This window comes from Mastigoproctus giganteus, chromosome 11 (assembly GCF_048544385.1).
Source record: "Mastigoproctus giganteus isolate SK-2022 chromosome 11, ASM4854438v1, whole genome shotgun sequence".
Classification (NCBI taxonomy): domain Eukaryota; kingdom Metazoa; phylum Arthropoda; class Arachnida; order Uropygi; family Thelyphonidae; genus Mastigoproctus; species Mastigoproctus giganteus.
Window position 1 is genome coordinate 10,785,009 of NC_143585.1, and position 24,219 is coordinate 10,809,227.

The window sequence follows — 24,219 nt, forward strand, 5'->3', positions numbered from 1 at the left end:
TCACCGCCTTCAGCCCCTACTCGGGACATTTCGTTCTTCCTCGCATCATTTTGCGAATACTGATACTTAATCAAAAGAGTTTGCTCTTGCCAATATGTTTATAGCATAACTCAAAATTTGCCTCTTGAAGAATACAAAGCTATTTCAGTTGTCAGATTTAATCTGGCCTTTATTCGAGATATATTTTTGCATTAAAAGACGTCTGAAACCTCTATTTAGCAATTGAATAAACCAGTTAAGAGCGAGACAGAAAAAGCTACTTCAGCATATCATAAAATGTCACTAGAACTCGCCAATTAACTTTCATTTCATTACAGTTATAAATTAATACGTTGGAATGCAAATTTGTGTGAAAAAATATTTTATTTAGAAATTACCAAATCCACAATTTTATGTGAGTGGTCCCTTGAAAGTCTTTCTTAATCCGAATAAGTTTCAGAATTTGTATCGATAAATTATTAAATGGCATTTAATCAGTTCTGTCTGACGTTTTCGCAAATTTCGGAAGCATAATTCAAAATTGAACTTACAATTGAATAATAAGTGAATGGTTTGGTTTGAATACATGCAATAAAACTGATGCAATCTTATTCATCACGCGATTATGCATTAAAATATTTATTGAAAAACCTCAGAACTTCCTGTTAAAGAGTAAACGGATAGGTTTCGAGGAAATTTTAAGTGTGGTCATTAGCAGCGAAACAACACTGTATCGTTTTGAAACCTAGCACGTCATTTCTGCAATGGGTTCGTTTTCAAGTGGACATATTGTAATTATCATCAGGTGCAAATTTAACGAAATATTATACATCAGAACTTTCCTTAAATGAAGGAAAAAAACGATGATTCTACAAAGGTTTCAAGGAACCGTCGATGATTTCCATCATTCTTTCACTGTATTAAAGGAAAATGAATTCGTGTGAAGAAATCTGTTCTCATTTTCTTCATCGCATGTGGCCTTCACTTAGAGATGCAGTACAGGAAGGAAAAAATAAATAAAGAAAATTGAAACGACAAAACCTGTTTATAGTTTTAATAGGTTTACCTGTTTAGCGAAGAACTCACGCAACTGTACAGACGAAGACCTTTTCTCTTTCATCGAAACACTTAGAGAAGAAAGCAATGCAGTTTCAAGTGTTAGCGCGAGACCTGAAATTAAATTCGGTCTTTCTCTTGAATGGGATTTCTTACAGAAAGTAATAAGGAGTGATCCCTGCTTTCCGGTAAGTACCGTTTCTAACTTTAGCCAGTAATCAGTCGTGTCATACTGATACGATAATCGTATACCATTCGCTACAGAAGTCCAATCAAATGTGCTTCCGTGCATGCTACAAGAGTAGTGGGACAGGTTTCTAAAGCCCTGACGCATAATTTGAGCATCTCTGGGCGAGTCAAAAGCTGCTCCAATTATTTGTGTGTTTCGCACAAATTTTAGATTTTGAAATCTCCAGTTTACCTGATTCCAAAAGTCGCTCTTGGCTGGACAGTGGTTGCGATCAACGATATTCTTCACCGTTCAGAAGAGGCTTTAGTTCAAGAATCGTCATGGACGGAAGAAGAAACGGGATTTGAAGCAATTGATGTGAAGTATGTACATGAGTTATGCGTAGTTTTACCTCCTGAAGGTAGTGGGACAGGTTTCGAAAGCCCTGACTCAGAACTGAAGCATCTATGGACTTGGGTGATGTCCCGCACAAATTTGAGATTTTGAAATTTCCCGTTTACCTGCTTTCAAGAAAGCCCTCGTGGCCGGACAGCGGTTTCGATCACCAATATGCTACACCGTTCAGAAATGGCTTTGGTTCAACTATCGTCTCGGACAGAAGAAGGAACATGAATTGAACCCATTGGTGTGAAGAAAGTGCACGAGTTATGCATGGTTTTGACTCTTGAAGGTCTCTATTCTTCCTTCAATAAACAAAAAAATCAATCAACGAATAGTTCTAGTTATATACAAGTCTCTTTCCTTTAGCTGCCTTCACGGTGAACAGAAGCAATCCTAATTTATATTAACGAAATAGGAAAGAAAAAAATCTGTAACTTCAGTCTCAGAGAATATTACGAGACTTTGATTTGGGATGTTTCACAAGATTATGGGCGTTGTATATTCACAGCTTTTTATCCAGCGAATAAACGCATGCAGCATTTTCTACAAGGCAGTAAGGTATTTTCGTTTCTTACTTTATTAAGTGCTTTCGTTTCAAGAAAAGTAGAATTCAGGTTAACACAAATTTCGAGAATATAAAGACTGTGCTTTGGCACGGATAGATCACTTTACGTAATATGAATTTGTAGTACTGCAGAGATTATTTTAATTCAAAAAATAAATTAATTTATAATGCAGAAATAATGATGCGAGAAACTGTGCTATGCTGCTTCCACCATCAATTTAGTAATTTTGTGTAACACTTTATTTTAACTAGGCAGTAGTATCATTTATCGTACTGGAAGAAAATTAAGATTACCTCATTTGGCGACTGACTTCCAGTTCCAGTGTCGTTTCAATCGACCAACATAAGTAAATCTTAGATTTGGTTCCAAACAGAAAATAAGATGCAAACAACTAAAAATAGCAGTTTATCTGTATTATTATTATTATTATTATTATTATTATTATTATTATTTCGTATGGCAAAATGAGGATAAATTTGTAACAGACAATATCAAAAAATATATAAATAAATTAGAATAGGCCAAAAACAATATTTTCAGAGAAAATTATAGATAACGTTTTGATGAATTAAAATGTAATGTCCAGTTTATTCAGCCAGTTAATAGCATCATCAGTAACACTATGTAGATCTTGGATGGGTCCTTCAGATCTCCTCTTTGGGCACTCCGAGACGACATGCTAGACGGTCTGAGGCACATTGTCACAGTTACAGAATGGGTTTTCAGTTTTTCCCCACTTATGCGGCCAAAACTTGCATCTTCCGTGACTTGTTCGGATTCTATTCAGGGATGTCCATTCCTTTCTTGATAAGTTGAAACCTGGTACAGCTCTGCATGGATCATTGACTAAACCCAGGTGGTCGGGATTTGAAGTGGTCCATTCTTCACGCCAGGTCTGACCAGCATTAAAATGGGACTTAATAAGTTTCTCACCTAGCTTCCATGGGGGGTTCCTGGATTTCAATATCTCCGGCTTCTGGGGTTTGCAATCCTGATGTATGGGCAATTGAGGGTTTCTGTGACATTTTTGCCATTCTTTCAGCAAAGCTGTTTCTCTTCTTATATGAGGGGAATTGATGTTAGATAACACTGGTAACCATTTTAAAGGTGTCGATTTAATGGTGCCTGATATTGTCCTCATTGTGTCATTCAGTTGGGTATCAATTTTTACAGAGTGTACACTATTAAGCCATACGGGACAGCAGTATTCTGCAAATGGGTAGACTAAGGCAAGGGCTGATGTCCGTAGCACCGTTGCGTTTGCTCCCCAGCCTGTTCCACTGAGTTTGTGCAAGATGTTATTCCTAGTTTTTATCTTTGCTGCAATATTATAAAGGTGTTGTTTATACGTCAGTGTTCGGTCCATTGTGATTCCCAGATATTTTGGACAGGGGTTATGTTTCAGTGGTTGGCCTTTATATTCCACTTGAGGCATATAATTAGCCCTTTGATTATCCAGATGAAAGCAGCTAACTTCGGTTTTATTTAAGTTAGGTTTAAGTCGCCATGTATGAAAATATTTATTCAGGTTATGAAGATACTTTGTGAGTACAATTTCGGCTGTTTCGAAGTCAGTAGACTGGGCAGTCAGAGGTATGTCATCTGCGTACATGAATTTCCTAGAATCAGTTGCTGGAAGATCTGCAGTATAGATATTAAACAATAATGGAGCAAGAACTGATCCCTGTGGTAAACCATCATTTAATATATAAGGCTTGCTCACTTTGCCGTTTAAATGTACTTCAAACACTCTGTTGCATAACATATTGTTAAGTAGGATCGCGAGGGTCTTAGAAGTAATAATCTTCAAAAATTTCAGAATAATTACTTGTCGCCATACTGTGTTATAAGCTGATGTCAAGTCCACAAAGATTGCAATGGTCTTCTTCTTATCTTGAAATCCATTCTCGATGTGGCTAGCTAGTAAGTGCCAGTACCTGATCACAACAGCTTCGGCCTGGTCGGAATCCCGCTTGTTCAATTGGTATGTGTTGGAAGGTTGTAGTTGAGATTCTATTGTAAACCATTCTTTCAATTAATTTGTAACATATATTTAAGAGTGCGATTGGGCGATAATCTTCAGGGCAAGATCCACTTTATCTGTAATGAAGAAATAACGTTTTTCACATACATATTTCCTGTGTTATTAACTCTCTTGACTTTTTAAGCTTTAAACTTGGACACTTCTGTGAAAGAAGAATTTTTTTGTGTATGTGAATTGTTGTGTGATCAGTTTTGCCCTCACTTCGATAGGCCTCGTTACTCCATTATGAGTTCCAGTGCGCCGAAAGATCCACCGATGACACTCAGGGCTCACGAAGACGAACTCTTGGTTCCAACGGACATAGAAAAAGCAGCCAGGGAACTACACGAGGATCAGTCATCAAAGGAATCGTCATTGAGAGAACTTGAAACATTATTAAGAGGTATGTAGTTGAATGCATTCCAAAAGAGATCACTAAAACCATGCTTCTTCCGATAATTATTTGCGTATAATAATTTTGATAAATCTTCATTCGTGCATAATGTTTAATGCCTTTAAATGTTATGGTTTTTCTGTTCCTTTTAAAAGAAGAATATAATTTAATACAAAATACACAATTCCGGGATTTCTCCATTTTCCCTTTGATTGACCTCTTTGTGATGTGGTTCATTAACTACACGGGTCTCTAAAAGTAAAGTAACGCCAATTCTTAAAGATTATTGCGTATATTGTTTTATGATATTTGATATAATATAACTTTACGTGATAAACTGAATTTTAAATCATAATATGATCATCATCTCTGGAATATACAATTTAGGCAGACAAAAAAGTGCACTACAATGGTACCATTCATTTCGAATTCAAGGAATATCGCTGGATTTACTAAAGAGATGACAGTTGTAAACGATGAAATAACATAATTTTATTTTATTTTTTTTATTTTTATTAATAACAAGATACACAACAGGTAACCATTAACAGTGTATCCGAGATCAGATCAATAAACATGATAACAATAACATGAAATCGAACAGGAAGATAAACATTGACATAGATTCAAACATTAAAATCATATGTAGAAAAGAGGATTGCATTAAGTGAAGTTACCGGTAAAACACGTAATAATTAATCAGTTAGAGAATAGAAAAATAATAAAACACATAATAATAATAATAATAATAATAAACTACAATAATTAAATGAGAGCTAGTCATTTGGCATTTGAAGTGAAGAGGGTAACTTGTGGATGGAGTTCATCAGTGATTGGGAGTTGTCAAAGAAGTCAATGAGAGAGTCATTTGCTGATTCTGTTCAGTGGACTGAACTTCATAAAGTCCGTAGTGGCAGAGTCAAGGCGAAACGGTGTAAGGTTCCTGACTTGTCTACAAGGAGCATTGAAGTTTATTTTACTCAGGATATCAGATGCTTCGTAAATTCCAGTGATTACTTTGGCTAGAAGGGCGATGCCAGCAGTAACTCTTCTGGTGCACAGAGGCCTCAGATGAAAGTAATCACACAGCGATTCATAATACACTGAGTGATAGAATAGAGGATTGCGGTACGTAAGGTAACGGACAATTTTTTTTTTTTTTTTTGGACTGCTTCAATTTTGTTAGTTAAAGTCTTTGTGTGAGGATTCCAGATGGGTAAACTGAATTCAAGGATTGGCAGAACAATAGTTTTATAAAGGATAACCGCATATCTGTAGTTTTTGAACATGTACGTGTTCCGTTTGATGAATCCCAGTGTTTTGAATGCTTTGCTGGTGATTTTAAGGACATGAGCATCGAATTTAGCACTGCTGGAGAAGAGAATCCCCGAGTCGTTAACTTGGTCACGCCTTTCGATGATCACAGAGTTAATACTATACTCCGTATTTATTAGTTGTGGAGATCTGCCGGATGAGAAAGAGATTACTTTGCACTTCGAGGAATTAGTAGACAAGCCATTCAGAGATAGCCACAGAGAGAATTTATTGAGAGTACATTGAAGCTACATTTCCTTGAGATTTCAAGGAAATATAAACACTATATCTCCTTGAAATCTCTAATTTTAAGGTGCAATCTTATTTCTGAACGCCAATATCGTGAAACGCCTTACCACGACTGTAAAAATGATCACAGACAAGATTTCAACACCATCATTGTGGGCCTTGTGCTCTTGGAGGGTCCCTCAGACTTCCCTCAGAGCGACTCCAGCTCTGTGCCGCACCACCTATCCGATAGTTTACTGCCATTTCAGCTACTTTCAAGTGCCCAGTCTTTGGATACTGGCCTTAATAAGTTTCTTGTGACAGGGAATACAGACATTGCATCCTTAAATTGTACTTCCCTATCCCTGATCCTTCTCTTCGAAGCTCACCTTAATGTCGCAAGCAAGCAATATGACATGAAGATGGCTTACTAACTTTTCAGTTTTCCATTACGCCGTGATGTACAGTATATAATTCTATTATACTTTGAGTTTTGAGCTGCATTTCCTTTTATTCGACAACATATGTATTTTCTTATGTTTAATTTATCAATTTTTTTCTCTTACGTATTGTACTATTACTGTTAATCCCTGGTTTTGTGGCCGTGAAGGGCAATGTTACAATTTATCCATTCGCATTTATTACTGCAATAAATATTTCTAATATACATGCAAATATCTTACGTTTATTAAGCTTAGACATAAAAGCCTATGGCTTTACTACTTGCATTTTATTAAGAACCATTAATATAAATGACAATTATACATATATTTATTTCTGTCATTTCAATTTTTGCATTTGAAAACTGGAGTTTCTGATGTTTCTCTTCTGTTCCTGTAGGAATCAAGGACTTCGAACCAAACACATCCCGTGAATTTCTTTTGATGTTCCTTCGTTCAAGGCTCTTCGATGTACCGTGTACATTCACCACTATCAGGAATTATTACAAAGCTCGCATTGAGAACGAACAGTACTTCAACACCACACCCTTTGAGTATATCAGTCCCCTTCTGTGGACGAATTTCGTCACAATATTACCCTACCGTGCACCCGGTGGAGAAAGCATGGCCGTTGTCAAGTTTGGTAAGTCATGTACTTCTACACTTCTGCTTTGTTAACTGTTAGGCCTCTGCCGGAATTCAGCTCCAAAAGCTTTTAACAAATCACCACGCTTTCTAACTTGTGACTACTAGCCCTCACATAGCCAAGTAGTCATGGTCCAGAGTACAGTAGCACACACTCTTTGAGCGGACTGTGGTTCCAACCCGTGACTAATAAATACGATTGTATTCATTATTTATTGTAAACTCGTGACCTGTTCGTCGTACCGGAGTATGAACAAGAACATCTTTATTTATTTATTTATTTATTTTTTTTTTTTTTTGTTTTTGGTTTGTTGAACAAGAAGCCTAAGTTTCTCAATAATGAAAAATGCCATAACAGCTCAACACCGACCAACTGGGCCACGTTTTAGACAATAACATAAAACCCACCAAAAATACAACAAACATTGTGTGTCATGAAAGAATACCACATCAACAAGAATATCGATAATCATGCATTACAATCACCCCCATACAGGTGGTGATTGAAAAAAGCAATAAATTGAATAAGTAATAATAATGAACTCACAGAAAACCATACAAAATTCATGTCACAAATAAAGGTATATGATATGAATATAGGTATAATCAATCCACGCTAAACTGCAACTCTAACTCTGACCCTTAATTCTACCAACAAAGTTATTCAGGAAATCAGCAAGTAAAAAAATCTCCTTGTTCTTTATGAGCAGCTTTTATCTCATCTAGACTTCCTTAGTTCATCCAATAGATCTCTCAAAATCTTCAGCGACATATTTTATTGGTTTCAGGTATAGGGATCTGCAAGGCCGTTCCACACACTCTGGATAATCACCGTCCTCCCCAAACACCGGGTGGGAACTGAATGATTAAAAATTCTTACTTATGTTTAATTATATTTTTCTATTCTACCTCCAGTTTACCTTGGAACCTCAGTAGGCTGTTGCTGTACATTTAAATTCTAGAACATAGGTCGTCCCTTCCCTTCCTAGGTCCACAAGCTATCGGCTGCTGAATACATTTATTTTATTTACCTTTTTCAGCATCAGAAGATTCCATGTTATGAGGATTTTCTTTTATTCTTCCCCAAACCAGGATAAGTCTGGTTATTTACTATAGAGCTGTGAGTATTTCTCTTGAAAGATGAGACATATATTATTAACATAACAAAGTTTATTTCACCGTTAGGATCACAAAGAAAACAAACACTAAATAATTCATGATTATACAGTTACCCATAGCCTTTTCTACTCTACAAAATTAATACAAGTCACACATACATCTTTATTTTCTTTTAAAGTGCTTTACAACAAACAATAGTGGGAACTTATCATTCCCTCTCTCCTTTTACTTATCTTTGACTTACTTCCCTAAAGTATCTTACAACCTTACATATATTTACATACACATATCTATAATTACCTTACATTCCATCTCTCTCCTGTTACATGGCAACATCAAATTTCGCATACAACATTCCCTGGCCCTTCAGAGCCTTCAGTGGGTTATGAACAAACTAGTGGTTGTTTCCTCTGAGCAGAGGCTATTTGTTAATAACAATAACACCTATAATACAGTACATTCGTTTACAAATGAATCCCAACAATTTCGTCGCCAGCATAATACCCCTCTCACAAATTGTACGGACTTTGTACTGAACCTAAGCAGCAAGCAGTTATCTGCAGAACAAATAAACTTATTGACCCTTGGCATGACATTTGCCGTTCTTCCAAAGCACCCACCGATCACCGACATCGCCTTGGGTGTGGAAGCGAGCTTATCACGCCTCCCGGAAGATACAGCCAACGCTATCCGGTTGAAGACTGCAGCAGTTCTACACCATGCTCTCCCCGTCTCTTCAAACCTCAGCCGTATGCAGATTTCTACCCTCAAGGCACTGAAACAGGATTCGTCCATCGTCATCCTACCGGCGGACAAAGGCCGCCGTACGGTTGTGATGAACCACGCTGATTACATGGCGAAAGCCTTACTGCTTTTACGAGACACTTCCGTCTACAAACCCTTAGCCGTTAACCCCAACAGAGCTTTGGAACGATGGGAGTCAGAGGTGAATATCCTCATCAACAGCTGGCTGAAACAAGAAAAAATCGCACAGTCAACCCGTAATCACCTCCGTGCCTCCGGGTGTCAGATCCCACGGTTTTACGGCCTGCCGAAGGTGCACAAAGAAGACACACCACTAAGACCAATTGTATCCTGCTGTGGATCACCGACTTACGAGCTGTCCAAGTTTGTCTCGAGACTTCTTTCTCCTCTAGTTGGCAAGACCACCTACACCGTCTCCAACAGTGTTGAGTTCATAGAAAGGATCCACTCTTTATCCATCTCACAAGATCAGGTCATGGCTTCGTTCGATGTAGTATCACTATTTACCTCCATCCCAGTGGAACTTGCCATCTCTTGCGCAAAACAACTCTTGGACAACGATGATACCCTTAGCGACAGAACTAGGCTGACGCCTGATGACATTTCCGCCGCCCTCAGACTGTGCTTAACAGGGGGTGCAATCATGTTTAACGACTCCATCTACCAGCAGATACATGGCACAGCCATGGGTTCCCCTGTCAGCTCTGTCACAGCAAACATCGTGATGGAGGAGTTAGAGGGACGTGCGTTTACACACGCGCCAGATCACATCGCCTTTTGGTGTCGCTATGTAGACGATGTGTTCGTTGTCATCCCTAGAGACTCAGGTCAACGACTCCTAACCCACCTCAACTCACTATCGCCCTTCATAAAGTTTACGATTGAGCTGGAGTCGAACAACTCTATACCATACCTAGATACACTTGTCCGGCGCGAAGGCACATGCTTGAAGACGGCAGTTTATCGCAAACCTATGTGTGCTGGCCAATTTACCAACTTCCGGTCAGCACACATGCGGGGCCACCTCCTCTCTACTGCCCGAACCTTGCTAACTCGCGCCTGGACACACTCCAGCTCCGCAGATGAAAGACGCAAAGAGATCACCAGAGTCAAAGTAGACCTTACGAGGTGTGGCTATCCCATCGACGTCCTTGACAGGTGTGATCTACAGGCACGCGACAACGTGACGACCAACAACAACGCCAACAGGGACGAGTCATCCACGAGGGCATTTATCCCATACTACCCCAACCTGTCACAACAGATCGGTAGAATTCTAAAATCATATGGGACAAAGTGCATCCAACTCCCAGGCAAGAAACTGCGTTCTCTTATCTCCAACGTAAAAACAGCCGTCCCCACTCTTCTACAGAGCGGTTTGGTCTACCGCATCTCTTGCCGTGACTGCACCAGCTGCTACTTTGGAGAGACTGGACGTCGACTCGAGAAACGTCTCTCAGAACATAAAAGGGCGATCCGCTTGGCAGATATAGAACACTCAGCTATCGCCGAGCATGTCTGGACAACCCGCCACGACATCGACCCACACCGCGATGTCGTGGTTGTGGACAGGTCCCACCATTACCTAAAGCGCACCTGGTTGGAATCGTTAAATATAAAATGCTCGGATGCCTCCTTGAACAGGAACAGTGGTTGCCAAGTTAACCCCATCACAGAGGCAGTAATTCTATCCATAGACAAACGCTGGCCACGTCACCACGATATGTCACAGCCACAAGCATCAAACAATTAACCACGCGCCTCACGCACCATCCTGGCAGTGCACATCTCTATTCCAACTGCCATTCATGTATTCAATCTGAAGAAGGCTGCCTCCCAGCCGAAAGCTCATTAGTTGTATTTATAGTTTGGCTCTGAGCAACAAAAATAAAAAGTTTTCGCTTCTAGTACAGATGGATGTTAGACAATGAATAGTTCAACCTATTCATTGTCTAACAGTCCTATTCATTTTTCCCATTTTTTTTTTTTTCGAGTTAACATAATCAAAAAATTTTGGGGACTTATTTTCTCTTTTCTTCCCTCTTCCTCGATGGGGGTTTCAGGCTTCTGGTCTCCTTCCAGCGGTCGTTTCCTGGGGCCTGGCCTTTACTGGTTCACTAGGAGCACATCTCTGGACTGCGTTCTTTGTTAGTTCTCTCCACAATACTAGGTTTTTGCTTCTGGGATACTGCTTTAGCCATTCCTTGGAACTCCAGCCGATTTTCTTCTGAATCGTTTCCCTCACTGTACTATTATTAATACCCACTGAACTGTGCCATTTCCAAAAATCCCCCCCACACACTTTCCAACAACACACTTTTCTTATTGCCCAAAAAAATTCTGTTTCACTCTCCAACAATTCTGTCTGACTTCCACTTTCACTCTTCTTTCTCTCTCCTTTTTGTTCATCCCTTTTTCCCCTTCTCTTGACCAATCACCATTAATTTTCTCTTTTTACTTCTTTATTGTTATTCGCCCAATTCTTTTACCGTTGTCTCGGCCCACGTTCTGATAGGTCGGGCTCCTTTCGTCGTAGCGGGGACATTAGGATGCTTAGAAATTTCTTGAACGCGTCTTTCGACCGTCCTTGTTCATTCACTTACCCCTTTCGTTACGCCTTTTCGAAGTGACCGCCCTTGAAATTTAAGAGCGCACTTCGGGGTCGGCCTGTTTATTCAGCGCTATAATATCAGATCTTGGCTTGCTCTAGAATTCCGGGCCTTTCTTCTTTGGAGTCCTAACCCTTTCTTGGGGGGGTGGGGGGAATGTCCCTTTGTTCACTTTCTTCAAGTGTAGCACCAGCTCTATTTACCGTAAACAAAACGGCTTCTAACTGACACTCCTATTGTTCAATTTTAGTTCGAACTGGCCCCCTATTGCCAACGCTAATCCGCTCTCTAACTGAAACAAACAACTGTGGAAACGCAAGCAAATTTCCTAATGCTGTCTGTTTAAAATATAATAAATTTCAAAATTTTATTATTTTTCTCGAATTTTAAGATTAGGCTCTTAAAAAAGAACTGAGTTTGAATCCCGTCAATGACGTGAGGAATTTGTATGGGCCTTTTTCACAACGTGGCTGAGTTAGTTGATCTCAGGCGATGGCAGGTTGGCTTTTTTCTCCCGAAAACTCCGAATTTTCTTCCAGCAAACACGAAATCGGCCACAGAACACACAAGCAAATTACAGACTTTTATATACGGTGCCAAATGGCCTCATTTGCTGATATGGCTAGAACTCTACAACAACCAATCAGCTAAGCACACTCTGGATACCATTACTTTCCAGAAATTCTTAAAATGAGCTCTTTTTGGGAATGCGTTGTTGTTCATAAAAGGAAATAAGGGCCAGTTGCACCAAGGGCTCTAAGATTATTTTCGATTAATAGTAATAGTTCCCTCCATCTTCATTCCCCAACCATCAAACTGTCCTTTTCATATATGTTGAAACCCTGATATGGCGCATCACGTTCTGTCCAAATACACTGGTGTGCAAAACTTAAGGACCACCACTATTTCTAAAGGTTACAACCACAAAATCTTTACTTTAGGTACTCTTTACTGATGACAGTAGATTCAGTCTCAGCAGCGATTCTGGACGTCAGCTAATCTGGCGAGAGGTTGGCACACGGTATCACCCCGCAAACATCACTGAAAGGGATCGATATGGCGGTCGAGGTGTTCTCGTCTCGGGAGGCGTTATCTTGGATGGACGTACAGAACTCCAGATACTGGAAGGCGATACTGTAACCGGGCACGCTACTGCACTGAGGTAATCCTTCCCCATGTGCCTCTGTTCCGAGGGGCCATTGGCCTCGAGTTCGTGTTTATGGATGATAACGCCACACCCAATCGCACTGCAACTGTGATATGCATTTGTAAAGTGAGGATATTGTGTGTCTGGATTGCCCGTCAACAAAAACATTGTTCTAATGTTGTTGATAAGATCAAAGGTGGTGCAAAGCCTGCATCGACATTAGGGGTGGCCATATCTCCTACTGAGGACCACCTCTTCCCTTCGTTCCATCTTTGGCAGTGATGCATCTGTATCATGGCAGCCAGTGCTATGTTACGATTTTTGAATAAAGTCCCTCTGTACCGTTTTGTTTCCGTTGTTGTGTCGGTGTTGTTTCCTTCATCATTTCTGTACCTCAGGAGGTTCCTTTGGTATGCTTTTTCCATATCCAGGCCATTCCTATGAGAAGCTACAGGTGAAAACCTGACTGGTCCTTAAATTTTGCATACCAGTGTATAACAGCATCCAGATTCGCACTTGGGGACGAAACTTAACCGAATCAGAGAATAACACTTAAGCCCATTATTCAGCGTCTCAATAAGGGATCTCTGGTAAACACACTCTCTCACTGAGATTTTTAGAAGAAGGGGTGAAGTACATGTTGCTACCTTTAGTGCGAACTTTATTTTCGAGATAGAGCACGTTAACCTGACATACTTTTCCTCAATTTTATAAATACATTTTGCTTCAAAAGTGGAAAAACGTGTACATTCCTTAACATTTGCACGAGTAGAATTTGATAATAATGAAATCAAATATTCACTTTTTAAGGGAAAACACCAAAATGAATGTTAAAAGGCGTAATTATGTAATTGCTCTTAATCACAGATTTTTAACAAGGGAGGCAAAATCCACGAGATGTGTAAAAGGCTTCGTAAAACTGAATTTGCTGATCGGGATATCATAAACCATGAACACCATATCTACACCTTCTAACGAGAACAACTTCATGCTGGAGTTATTGCTGGAATTTTTCTGAATTCTAATAGAGAATTTATATGAAATATAAATGAAAGACGAAAAAATCACAGTAAGGATAGAAAACTGGGAAATTAAATTTGTGTGGGAAGTCCAAAATATTGAATTACATTTAATATTACTCGTCAGTTAGCGAGTAAAATGTCTTTCCACTCCAGATACCCTGGACTATACAAATATAACCTTCGACGAGGTTTGTCGTGCTGCATTCTTACTTCTCGATTGGTGTGCCCATTTTGCAGTCACTCAGATCAACGGAGCAATAGGGATTGTCGACCTCCAAGGCCTGCACTGGGGTATTGTCCGGAAATATTTTCACTACAGAAAATTAAGGAAAATTGCAGAAATATGCCAGGTAGGTGGAAACATTAGTTTCTCATATAAATTGTATAAATATAGGAAACAGAGAGAGAGAGAGAGATGCCGAGTTTTGTGAAGAATAAATTATACTATATGATATTTTTGCAAGTGATGAAGAAAGCAAACGTACACAATTCGGGCAAAAAAGGTGGGGGGGAACGGCAGAACTTTTTTATATCACTTATCTGTGTTCTATAACAGCTCTTCGAGTTCTCCCTTCAATTTTCTCAAACGATTCATGTCTAGAATACCAGATGGTAGAAGTTTGCTCGAAAATTCAATCACTGTGGCTGAAAACAGATTTTCTCACATCTTTCCTACATCCTTCCTTTTCAATTTATATTTATGCATCATGCATGTGTGTGCGTGCGTGCGTGCGTGCGTGCGTGTGTGTATATGGTGTATGTAGTCTGGGCAAGGGTATGGATTCCTTAGCTTTCACCATGCTCCACCAAATACAGAGGATGCAGAAAGGTCAGGAATGACCACCGCATATCCCCGGAGCAATATGGCCTTAGTTGCTAATGCTCCTAAAAAAAAAAATAAATAAAAAATAATTCACCATGCTCACCATTCAAAGCATTAAACATCCCAATCATTGATCCTTCCAGGTGTCTGGTCTCCAGACGCAGCAGTGTGTAGAACTGAATCTTATCCTAGTAAGAGCGTCCCTTTGTTCCCTTCACTAACGAGCACTGCAGGATCATCTAGACAAGAATGCAGTTATAGTTCAGACACAGCATGGGTTTGACCAATTTGATCGGATTCTGGGTTTTACTTGGGTTGAGAACTTCGCCTCCCAAGAGCACGTTACAACAAGATACGTCAGGAATTTGCCGACTTTGGCAGCCATACTCGAAGCAACCAGTACATCTTTAGATTTGTTACTCTCTTTCCCCTCCTACACCTCGGATATGTGGTTATTGGCACATGCATATTACTTAAAATTAGGGCACTCACTATTGAATCTTACAGTAGCTGAACCGAGTTTATGAAAAATCCATTTGATAGTATGAATCAGAGCTGTAATACTCAATACTTTCTACGTTGATATTAATATTTGTAAAATAATAAGAGGAGTTTACCTCAATATAGTACGTAGAACACTTCCGTATGATACTCTCCAGAAATTAAAACGGAAAAAAAGAAAAAATCGTCAACTTACCGGTACATTAGAGTAAAATATAAATAATTAAATAATTAAAAAAATAAAAACCAATTTAACACAATTCAAATCAATTAAAAATCAATTTAACGCAATTAAAAGAACCTAACGAAAATATTCAAAACGATTTTCCTTCCTGAAGCTGACAACGCTTTTCGACCGTATGTCGCGATCACAGGCATGAAAATTACCGAATCGGGTTGAACCTGAAACTTAAATAGTGATTATTTGTCTTCGCGCATGCGCGTAAAGGACCACGCATCGGAGATCAAATATGGCCGCCGAACATTAACAGAATTCTCGCGAAATTTAATAATTTTCTACGGTTTCTGCAATTAATAGTCGCGTATAATTACGTTGAACATTAAGTATTTTGGCCTCGTTAAATAAAAAAAGTATGTTTTTCGTTAATGGTATGAAAGGCTAATTCTGACTCTGCTGAACGAGAATGAGGCTTCACGAACATAGGCTTCGTGTTGATTTACACGAATGTTCAGAGAAAATCGAGTCGAACCTTGGTAAGACGAGTCACAATCACCGCAAGAAATGTTGTATACCAGATCATTAATTTGTGTTGCGAAAGCGGAAAGAACCGAGCGATTGTTCAGTATAGTGTGTAACTTCCGTATTGGCCTGGCCACAATTTTAAATTCGTTATCTTTAAAGAATCTATTAAGCTGTTTGTGCCACTGTTCAACGTATGGGACAGAAATAAAGTATTTTTTGATATTACTATTGTTGGTTGGTGTAGTATTTTGTATCCTATCCTTAGCCACCTTTTATTTGACACCTTTTCGACCACGTATCACATACTATGGGAGGTATTTAGACGATGTTCTAGTTATTACTGATAGTAGTGCTATCCAAGACATTTTACATTCGTTTAATACAATAAAACGTTAACTATGTATCGAAAAAACAACTACATTACTATGGCTCAATTAAAGCAATTGAAGTCCAGAACATACAATATTCCTGCACTTTTCGGTCAGGTAAAATTACACAAGACTGGATTCCCTATTCGACCTATTGTTTCATACAGGAACTCGGCATTTTCATCCTTAGCCACACATGTATATAACATTATAAAACCCTTTAGACAGGTAATACAATTTGGGATTAAGAACTACGATACATTATTTAATAATCTTAAAGACTCGGCGACAATGACAATTTATTCTTATTAGATGTTACCTCGCTTTTATACGAATGTAAACGTTGAATACACATTAGATATTATTTGGGATATGTTAAATAAAAACTCGACACCGATTAATTATACGAAGCTAACTAATAAGGAAATTTTTCACTTAATTAAACTGTTAGTTGAGGCCAACTACATCACCTTTCGAGACAAGGTGTACAAACAAATTTTTGGATTACCAATGGGTTTGAGCTTGAGTGGCTTAATGTCAGAGATCTAGAGATCTATCTCTCAATGATTGAGCAGATACATTTGACACCTTTTCGACCACGTATCACATACTATGGGAGGTATTTAGACGATGTTCTAGTTATTACCGATAGTAGTACTATCCAAGACATTTTACATTCGTTTAATAATTCATTCTAGACTCAAATTTACATTGGAAAGTGAGGATACGGATACAAAGTCATTAAACTTTCTAAATTTCATGCTTACCCTGGACTCGAACAAAATACAATTTAGCATCTATCGAAAACCTACAAACACCGGTATGCTTCTACATTATAATAGCTATCACCCGTTCACCTACAAAAGATCGATTATCTTTAATAAATTTCTAAATGCCTATAAATATTCAACGACGGAATCTGCTTTGGACTCAGAAATACCAATATTAACTAGCAGGTTCTTAAACAGGGGTTATTCCATTGCCACAATGAACCGAATTAGGGTACAGGCTAAAGATAGGATACAAAATACTACACCAATCAACAATAGTAATATCAAAAAATACTTTATTTCTGTCCCATATGTTGAACAGTGGCACAAACAGCTTAACAGATTCTTTAAAGATACCGGATTTAAAATTGTGGCCAGGCCAATACGGAAGTTACACATTATACTGAACAATCGCTCGGTTCTTTCCGCGTTCGCAACACAAATTAATGATCTGGTATACAACATTTCTTGCGGTGATTGCGACTCTTCTTACCAAGGTTCGACGCGATTTTCTCTGAATATTCGTGTAAATCAACACGAAGCCTATGTTCGTGAAGTCTCATTCTCGTTCAGCTTTTGATTGATTTTTGATTTGGTAGTTGTTGGCGCATCGGCTTCTGTGGCCATATTGCACCTCCCAAGGTTTTTGCAGTACTTTGATCCAAGCCCGAGGCGGGAATCGAACCCGCGACCTTTGGGTTGCCGGGCAGGTACTTTACCCACTCGGCTAGCCCGGTCGGCTCTCGTTCAGCAGAGTCAGAATTAGCCTTTCATGCCATTAACGAAAAACATACTTTTTTATTTAACGAGGCCAAAATACTTAACGTTCAACGTAATTATACGCGACTATTGATTGCAGAAACCATAGAAATAAAATTACACGAGAATTCTGTTAATGTTCGGCGGACATATTTGGTCTCCGATGCGAGGACATTTACGCGCATGCGCGAAGACAAATAATCTGTATTTAAGTATCAGATTTAACCCGAATCGGTAATTTTCATTCCTGTGATCACGACATACGGTCGAAAAGCGTTGTCAGCTTTAGGAAGGAAAATCATTTTGAAATTTTCGTTAGATTCTTTTTAATTGCGTTAAATTGATGTTTAATTGTTTTAAATTGATTTGAATTGTGTTAAATTGGTTTTTAATTATTTAATTATTTATATTTTACTCAAATGTACCGGTAAGTTGTCGATTTTTTCGTTTTTTCCGTTTTAATTTCTGGAGAGTATCATACGGAAGTGTTCTACGTACTATATTGAGGCAAACTCCTCTTATTATTTTACAAAAGAAAAATCCACGTCCATTCTACTGAATGATAACTTTGAAGAAATCGCGATGATATTTATTAACCTTCGTAATAAACATTACTTTATTTTAAAATGTTTAATTTCCTTTTTCTTCCGGTTCCAGGATGCTATTCCCATACAGTACATGCAACTGCATGTTCTTAATCAACCAATTGGTTCCGAGGCAATGTGCGCAATTGGAAAGCCATTCATTAGTGAACATCTCCAAAGTAAGGTAAGTGGTATGTCGTATTTCCTACGAAATCCTGTATTTTATTCCGAAACTGTAAGGTGTGTAAATCTAAGTGGAGATAAGCCGGCACACGAGTAAGTTTGGAAAAAAAATATTCCACTAAACTTCCAAACACGAACAATACATGCAACAACAACAACAAAATAATATGCACGACATTATTCTCTCTGCTGTATGAGATGAAATGATACTAATATCAACGCGGTTAACAAAAAAGCAATGACTAGGTGATTCGTCCAGGGAGCAGTAAACCAAATTAAGAGTACACGCAATTGCGGACACAGTATACTCAATGCCTTAGTTGAACTGTGGCTTAGCACATACCTGATCCAACCTTTAATAGGGGGAACTCACAAGATTGGCGAGTTACTGCGAGAAGCAAGAACTCTTCGGAACTTTACTGCCAATCTGATGAGTTTAATATTAAAAAATCTATTATTCATACCTTCCACATCTTGGTGTCTATCCAATTTCGACTTGAATTCCACCAAACTATCGACCGCGTAGAGCTTGACGTCATCCATATACATCAGGTGGATGAGAGTGTACAGGTTCTTCCTTCCTTCTTTGAGGTTTTATCCATACTTGCTACTGTTGAGCATGGTAGATAGCGAGTTAAGTGCTAGACAGAACCACAGTGGGCTCAGGGCATCTCCCTGAAAGATTCCTCTCCTGATGGGGAGGAATCTTTTAGGAATGGCCTGGTTGTGATGTTTCCAACCTTAATGGTGGTACTCCATTTCGCCATAATTTCTCCTAGGAAGTTTGTCACTATCGGATTGACTTTATAGATCTTCAGCGCCTCTATTAGCCAGCTATGAGGCACGGAGACGAGAGCCTTTCGGTAATCGATGTAGGCTGTGTACATGTTGCGGTGCTTCTTGTATGCTTGCTCCATAACTGCAGCATGTATGGTTAATTGCTCCTTACATCCTTTGCTCAGCCGCTTGCATCCTTTCTGTTGTTCGGCCATTACGCTCTGGCTCTACAAGTGGTCTGTTATGTTCCTGGTTATGCAGCTGGTCAGGATCCTGTACATTGTTGGGAGGCAGGTGATTGGCCTATATTTCGCCAAGTTTCTTGTATCTTCGTCTTTAGGCTTCAAATATGTTATTCGTTGAGTGAGAAACTTCGATATTGTCTCTGGGTGCCTTATCATTTGGGTGAACTGCTCTGCCAGGTGGTTGTGTGTGCAAGTGAGCTTCTTGTACCAGTAGTTGTCGATTACTGGTATTATTATTGCTCTTATATTATTTCTCCCTGATTGGTGGTTCCACCTGGTGACGGGTATTGCTACGAAGTACACAGGGTGGTTGTTGTTATGTCTGGTGTTACTGTTCGTCGAGGAACTCACGGACTATCCTACTGGTGTTCCGGATTGCGACTTTCTGGAGTTCCTTGTAGGTGTTCGCTGTGAGATCTATTGTTGCTAGTTTGTTATGTAGGGTCTACGCCCTGTAAATTGTCATATCGGTCTCCAGCTTCATTATTTCGTAGTATGCTTGCATGATGTACGTACTCATTTCGATGCTCCACTTCATGCGTTGGCGTTTTCTCCCTTCCTGGGTGGTCACTAGCGCAGTTGCACAGGAAGCACTTCCACTTGGTGGGGCTGGATGGTCTTATCCTTCTCTTGTGGTAGCCATAGGGAGGACCGCGCCATCCGCTCCACTGTCTTCCTCGGAAGATCGTCTCTGATTTTTCTAACCGACCCCTCGGCCGAAGGCCTGAACACGAATGACTTTATCCTGCGCCACACTCGATGCAGTATGGTTAATATTTCTCTGCGACATCATCCATTATTGGAGGTGGACCTGTTTAGCTTCGGCATATGTCCAGTGGTAGTTCTCGGGAGTGACGCCAGACCGCGCAACAATTTGCCTTGTCCGCCACTTCGACCTTGGGGTAGGTAGGTCCTTGGAACAACTTTCACGATGTTTATTTTTTTTATTAATTTTTATTACTATTAATTTATTTATTTTATTATTATTATTATTTATTATTATACCGGTCTCCCAGCGTGATGGAGCCGCGTTCGCTTTCGCCAAGGCCGTACTCGAACCCGGGTCCATCAGACTGGTTGTCCAGTGTCGTAACCACTGGGCCATTGCGCCTCCTTTGATCATCTGTATATGACGAAATACTTTGTTTTTGTTTGCATGGATTTGTAAGTTGAATCTTGTAAATTTCCCGGTCGAGCACGCATGTGCTCTTGTATGTTTTCCATGTGTTCCTCTCACCTCATTCTGCAAATATTCACACCCTTCCGGCACAGAGCCATCTGGTTGATCCAAGGTTTCTTGTGGTAAATAAACTGATTTTAATAATAATAATAATAATAATAATAATTATTATTATTATTATTATTATTATTATTATTATTATTGACAGGTATGATAGGAAATAAATATTTCTTAAATAAATAAATAAATAAATAATAAATAATAAATTATTAAATAAATAAGAAATAAATTGACAGGTATGATAAGAAAACAAAAAACACTTATTACAATCAACTGTTTATGGATAAGCAGATAACACAAAAGGATAAATGGAACATTTATCCTTTTAAATACAAGAACATTTATCCTTTTAAATAACCTGTAAGCACAAGGAAGAAAAAAACAAGGGGAAACCAAATTAAAACACTATTAGAAAAGATAGATGGTACAAACAAACAATATGAGGCTGCAAATAGGTTTGCCAAAGCTTTATTAGATCTCAACAGATATTATATTGATTATTTCCAAAATTCCTTTAATCAACAAGATAATCTTCCTCAGATAGTGAACTCTTGTGTAGTCTTAAATGCACAATATATTGAAATTCTTAAGATTATAGAACAGTTAAAGAACAAGAAATCTTATGGACTGGACAGTATTACAGTAACCGAAGTAAAGAGAAACAAAGAGCAGTTCTCTGTTTCCTTGGTGGAGTTTATAGCACGGATGTTAGAGTCGGGAAGTTATCATATAAATTTACTTTCATTTAAGGTAAGTCCAATGTATAAAAATGGATCACCAGATGACTTTTGCAATTACAGACCGATAACAATACAGTCAGTTATTAATAAGATAATAGAAAATTATATTTTTTCACATATAAGCAAATACTTACATCAATATGGGCTGTTAAACAACTCTCTATTTTCATATCAGAAGGGCAAGAGCACACAGACATTATTAGAGAACTTAATAGACTCTCTAAACTTACATTTAAACAACAATAACTTATATTGATTTTATTTATAGATTTGACCAAAGCATATGACTTAATTGACATCCCAATCTTTAAACAGAAATTACTGAAATATGGTATAAGGGGAAGAATCACTCAACTCTTAACATCCTATTTAACCAAAAGAAAAATCAGAGCTGAAGTAGAAAAGACAAAGGGAAAATCATATAATGTAAAGAGAGGAGTACCGCAGGGCACTCATGCTGAGCCAATCAGGTTCAACATCTATATAAATGACATATTCGAAGTAATATAGAACTCCTTTATAAAAATTTATGCAGATGATATAATCTTATATACAATTGGAAAGAACCTGACAAAAATGGCAAAATATTTACGGCAGGATGTAATAAATTTACAAACTTGGTTGCATGATAATAAATTGGCACTCAGCTTTGAAAAAACAAATTTTTGGTAATTAGACCTCTTCATCAAACCGTGGACATACATCCCTCTATTAAATTACATAAACACGAATGCCAAATGATCAGAATTTCCAGAATTGGAAATGTCAAACTGTGGAAGAAGTTTCAAATCACTGTTACCTTGGGTTATGGATGGACTACAGTCTAAGTTGGGTAATGCATATAACAAATCTGTACTAAAATGAGATTTTATGTGTACTTTTTTTACTACATTAAGAATAAGTAAAATCTAAGAACAAAAGTTACGTTATATTATGCATTAGTGGACTCACAACTCAATTATTTAGTAAATATATGGGCACGAGTAAATATAACTGAAATAAGGGTAATAAACAACTTTCTTAACAGGATTCTGAAACTTTTAATGGGGACAAACTCTTGGAATGATCTGAGTAAGAGAAGGCAAATTTTGTTGAAATACAAAATACTTTATCCAATTCAAAAACTGAAATTAAATTTATACTTGAAGAATCTTAACACTATTTATGAAGAGCCGAATCTTCAAAGAAATTTCTCACATAATTTAAGGAACCCAAAAGCAATTGTTTTGCCTCACCCTAGGGTACTAAATAGATTTGGAGATAGGCACACAATGAACATAATAAATAACTTGTTGGCTAGTGTTGATTTCAGGCTCAGGAAAAGTTACCACATCTCCAAATTAAAATTCTAAATAAGAATTTTTGATACTCAATGGTAGAGTAGATTATAATTGCTATGCAGATAAATTTCTATCTCTGTTAGCAGTGCGGAAGGTACTGTGTGTTGTGATTTCATTATCTTTTCTGTTAGATAACAAATTTATATGCAAAAACTGTTGTAAATGAAGAATTACAACTTGTTTTCAAGAAATTTACTTTTCTTAACAAGTTCATTTATTGTAAACAAATTCTCTTGATAAAAAATAAATTGTATTGTATTGTATTATTATTATTATTTATTTTTCGCTCTGTTACAACAATTTTGTCTTTTGCTCAACAATTTTTGGCTTTCACAGGATCTTCTTTTATTTTCTATATGACTTAAGTGAGTGCCAGTTCACTTCCAGATTTGTGCAGAATAAAGTTTTACATATTAATCTCTGGTTAGCTTTAAAATACTGAAAAAAATCTTGTTTTCTTTCAGCTGCATCTACATGGAAAGAACTTAGAGTCATTACACGAACATATCCCTCCAGCATACCTGCCGTCGGAATTAGGAGGTGATCTTGGACTGCTCAGTGAACTTTCCGTGTACGATAAATTAACTCAGTGGTATCCTGAATATGTGTCTACCTTCAACTACGGTTATAAATCTCAGGAGAGTGCCAAAGCTGACTTTGACCCACATAGTACAAGAAACAGGCTGGTAGACTTGGATAATGTGCCCGTTTTCCAGCTGATGCATAGGGCACTACGAGAAATCAAACTTATTTAAGTAGAAGTGGCATCTCAAGATATTCTCATTTGTTTGCAAAATTGTGAAGAGAAATATTTCTAGAACTATTAATTGGCAAAGCAGTATTTGCTAAAGCACTGTTTTGCCGTAAATGATGAGGAACCATTAAATCAGGTTCCTGACCATTTACGATCTGTATCGTTACCATAAAACATAGGAAATAAAAAAAAAAATAAACTGCAAAATAAATCATTCACACACATGCAAATGAATGTTCCTTGATTTCGGGATAAAATGGTAGATTGCTGCCAACCCCTTAGCAACCGTTTGGGGGCATAAATCCTTCTGATAATTTTCGCAGTTAAAGGTTTCTCTATGCAATTATACATCTTACGGAAGTGTCGAGTAATCGATGCATTACAGCAAAAGGACTTTGCATAAAGTTTTTTTGTTTGCTTTTTTTCACAGAATCGATAGTCGGACAGACCTCATGAGCCAATTTTCTAATTGTGTAACAATTTTCTTCCATGATTAACCCCTCCGCTCTTCACATACCCCCTCCCTTCTACTACTAGTCCTTAGATGACAAGCT

At 38.2% G+C, this 24,219-nt stretch overlaps 2 protein-coding genes across 2 annotated transcripts in view; one reads left to right on the forward strand and one right to left on the reverse strand.

The window, feature by feature from the left end:
* LOC150077698 (alpha-tocopherol transfer protein-like) overlaps nt 1-1,128 on the reverse strand; it is a 115,762-nt gene extending 114,634 nt beyond the window's left edge. Inside the window, exon 1 of the mRNA XM_090385036.1 lies at nt 1,046-1,128. The gene's annotated coding sequence lies outside the window, so the exon portion shown is untranslated. The remainder of the gene's footprint in view (nt 1-1,045) is intronic.
* LOC150077699 (alpha-tocopherol transfer protein-like) lies at nt 1,096-23,889 on the forward strand. The gene is made up of 6 exons (XM_090385033.1): nt 1,096-1,223; nt 4,426-4,598; nt 6,972-7,214; nt 14,032-14,228; nt 18,460-18,570; nt 23,376-23,889. Exons 2-6 carry the CDS (start codon nt 4,442-4,444, stop codon nt 23,664-23,666), a joined length of 999 nt encoding a protein of 332 aa, XP_090241159.1. The 5' UTR covers nt 1,096-1,223; nt 4,426-4,441; the 3' UTR covers nt 23,667-23,889.
* Nucleotides 23,890-24,219: the final 330 nt, after the last annotated feature.